At 52.0% G+C, this 3,063-nt stretch overlaps 1 protein-coding gene across 1 annotated transcript in view; it reads right to left on the bottom strand.

The window, feature by feature from the left end:
- The window catches only part of ETH_00014870 (phospholipase C delta 1, putative), a gene marked incomplete at both ends in the record, with an annotated part of 3,258 nt that extends 606 nt beyond the window's left edge, over positions 1 to 2,652 (bottom strand). Inside the window, 6 exons of the mRNA XM_013376640.1 lie at positions 1 to 53; positions 385 to 496; positions 1,390 to 1,578; positions 1,890 to 2,054; positions 2,201 to 2,310; positions 2,565 to 2,652. Coding sequence (XP_013232094.1) covers positions 1 to 53; positions 385 to 496; positions 1,390 to 1,578; positions 1,890 to 2,054; positions 2,201 to 2,310; positions 2,565 to 2,652 — 717 coding nt within the window. The remainder of the gene's footprint in view (positions 54 to 384; positions 497 to 1,389; positions 1,579 to 1,889; positions 2,055 to 2,200; positions 2,311 to 2,564) is intronic.
- Between the last annotated feature and the right edge of the window lie 411 nt (positions 2,653 to 3,063).

Below are 3,063 nucleotides of genomic sequence, written 5' to 3' on the forward strand. Positions count from 1 at the left end.
AATTAGAAAGCAACACAACAGACTTCCAGGGGCCGGCAGCGGGGTCGTGGGGCCTGCAACGCAGACCCTAAACCCTAAACCCTAAACCCTAAACCCTAGATCAGAAGACACTTATACTGCAAGCCGCTCGCCCGCCTGCCCGCTTACTTCAGTGTTTGCTGCTGCTTTTGCGGCTGCTGCTGCTGCTGCTGCTAAAACGTCCTGCTGCTGCTGCTGCTGCAACTTCCTGCTGCTGCTAAAACTTCCTGCTGCTGCTGCTAAAACTTCCTGCTGCTGCTGCTACAACTCCCTGCTGCTGCTGCTACAACTTCCTGCTGCTGCTGCCACAACTTCCTGCTGCTGCTGCTGCAACTTCGTGCTGCTGCTGCTGCTGCTGCTGCTTACTGCATCTGTAGACAGAGTCCCCGAGGATTTCATTTATAATTTCTGTTATTTTCGCCTTCTGACTTGTCGTGCAGTGCATTTCCAAAGACAGGATTATCGGCAGCTTCGAGCGCTGCAGCAGCAACAGCAGCAGCAGCAGCAGCAGCAGCAACAGCAGCAGCAGCAGCAGCAATTATTTGCTTCCCTCCTCACTTCCCTAACACCCCACACATTCTGCTGCCCCCCAACCACTTACCCCAGGGCCCCCAGTCCCCCTGGGGGCCTAAAATTCCCAAATTGAGGCTAAAAAGTACCCAAATTTCCTCATTTTTTCCGGAATTTAAAAACCCCTTTTAAATACTCTTTAATTGCTTTTGAAAATGCCATTAAGTGGTCAAAAAAGCAGCAAAAATGGCATTAAATTCCCCAAAATCCGTAATCTTTGCAGACCCTGGAGGCCCTAAATGCCCCCCAAAGCCACCATTATGTGGCCTGAAATCCCCAAACGAAGACTAAAAAGTACCCGAAATCCCCGGTTTTTTCAGATTCCAGAAGCCCTTTTTAAATACTCTCAAATTGCTTTTAAAAATGCTTTTAAATGGCCCAAAAAGCAGCGAAAATGGCACTAAAAAGCCTGAAATCCGTAGTCTTTGCAGGCCCTGGTGACGTCTCTGAAGGGCCCCCAAGGGTACCATTCTAAGTCGCGAAAATAACACATCAAACTGCTCAAAATCCCTGGTTTTTTTCAGGCGTTAATAACCCTCTCTAAATACTACTTAATTGCTTTTAAAAATGCCTTTAACTGGTCCAAAAAGCAGCAGAAAGGGACTTAAAATTACCTGAAATCCGTAGTCTTTTGCCCCAAAAGGCTACCATAAAATGGCCGCAAGTCCCCAAATGAAGACTAAAAAGTACCCGAAATCCCCCGGTTTTTCAGAATCTAGCAGCCCCTTCTGAATACTCTTTAACTGCTTTCAAAAATGCCTTCAAACGGCCCAAAAAGCAGCAAAAAGGACTCGAAATTACCTGAAATCCGTAGTCTTTGCAGGCCCTGATGACGTCTCTGAAGGGAATGCGCGTGGACAGCTGGTAGCCGCCGAGGCCGTGGAAGAGGACGGGCTCGCCTTCGGGGCCATTCCAGCAGTCGAGTTCGACGCAGCGGCAGCCCGACAGCAGCAAGTCGATGTACTGGCCCACTGCGCTCCGCCCCACCACCTGCAGCAGCAGCAGCAGCAGCAGCAGCAGCAGTGGACGCTGGCGCAGAAAAAGCGGCCCCAAAAGACCCCAAATTCGCACAGAAACGCGGTTTTTAGTCCAGCAGCAGCAGCAGCAGTAGCAGCGCAGCAGCACCGGCAGCAGCGCAGCAGCAGCACCACCAGCAGCACAGCAGCAGCAGCACAGCAGCAGCCGCAGCGCAGCAGCAGCAACAGCAGCAGCAGCAGCGGCACAGCAGCAGCAACAGCAGGAGCAGCTGCAGCAGCGCAGCAGCAGCAGCAGCAGCAGCAGCAGCAGCAGCAGCAGCAGACCTGGTCGCCGCAGAGGTAAGTGTTGTGCGAAGAGTTTATCCAGTAGTCCGAAAGAGGATAAGAAAGTGGCTGATGGACTTTTTGTCTTTTTACACTCATGAGGTGGTTGGCAGCAGAACACAGCAGCGCGTTAAACCCCAGCAGCGTCAGACACACCCCCAAACCCTGCGCCACAAACCCTAAACCCTAAACCCTAAACCCTAAACCCTAAACCTTGGGGTGAGGCATGGCTTTAGACTCTAGACACAGCCGCAAAGAAGAAAGTAAGACAAACCCTAAACCCTAAACCCTAAACCCTAAACCCTAGACACCTGTCTGGTTTGTTTGTAGGAGTCATTTGCATTTCTGAAAAACTCCAGTTCTTCTTCCAACGCCTCGGGTGTATCGACACCCTGCACCTCCTTCAGAAAACGAACGTACCCTAAACATACAGCAGCAGCAGCAGCAGCAGCAGCAGCAGTTGCTGCAGCAGCGGCATTTGCTGTGCCAGCAGCAGTAGCAGCAGTAGCAGCAGCAGTCGCAGCAGCAGCAGTAGCTACAGCAGTAGCACTCGCTGCAGCCCCACCAGCAATAATGCAGTAGTAGTAGTAGTAATAGCAGCAGCAGCAGCAGAAGCAGCAGCAGCAAAAGCTGCAGCAGCAGCAGCAGCAGCAGCAGCAGCAGCAGCAGCAGCACCTTCTTCAGAAATGAAAGATTCGTTAGGGACCTTGAAGAGGTCAAAGTACAGCTGCACATCTGGCTGCACCAGCAGCTCGCGCATCATCTGCAGCAACACATAAACCCCAAACCCTAAACCCTAAACCCTACACCCTAAACCCTAAACCCTACAACGCCTTTTCAAGTGGCCTCTGCAGCCACCAGTCCACCAGATATTGCCCACTAGCTGGACTCGAGGTGAACCTGCTAACTGCCAGCTAGCTACCCAACTAGCCAGCTAGCTAGCTAGCTAGCTAGCTAGCTGGCTAGCTAGCTAGCTGGCTAAAAAGCTAGTTGGCTAGCTGGCTAGCTAGCTAGTTGGCTAGCTAGCTAGCCATCTGTTTGAATTGCTGGAAGTCAAGAGCCTGCGAACTGGCTAGCTAGCTAGGCTAGCTAGCTAGCTAGCTAGCCAGCGGGCCATCTACCAGCTAGCTAGCCAGCTAGCTAGCTAGCTAGCTGGCTGGCTAGCTAGCTGGCT

The sequence above is a fragment of the Eimeria tenella genome, genomic scaffold (assembly GCF_000499545.2).
Source record: "Eimeria tenella Houghton genomic scaffold, Eth_scaff38, whole genome shotgun sequence".
Taxonomy (NCBI): domain Eukaryota; phylum Apicomplexa; class Conoidasida; order Eucoccidiorida; family Eimeriidae; genus Eimeria; species Eimeria tenella.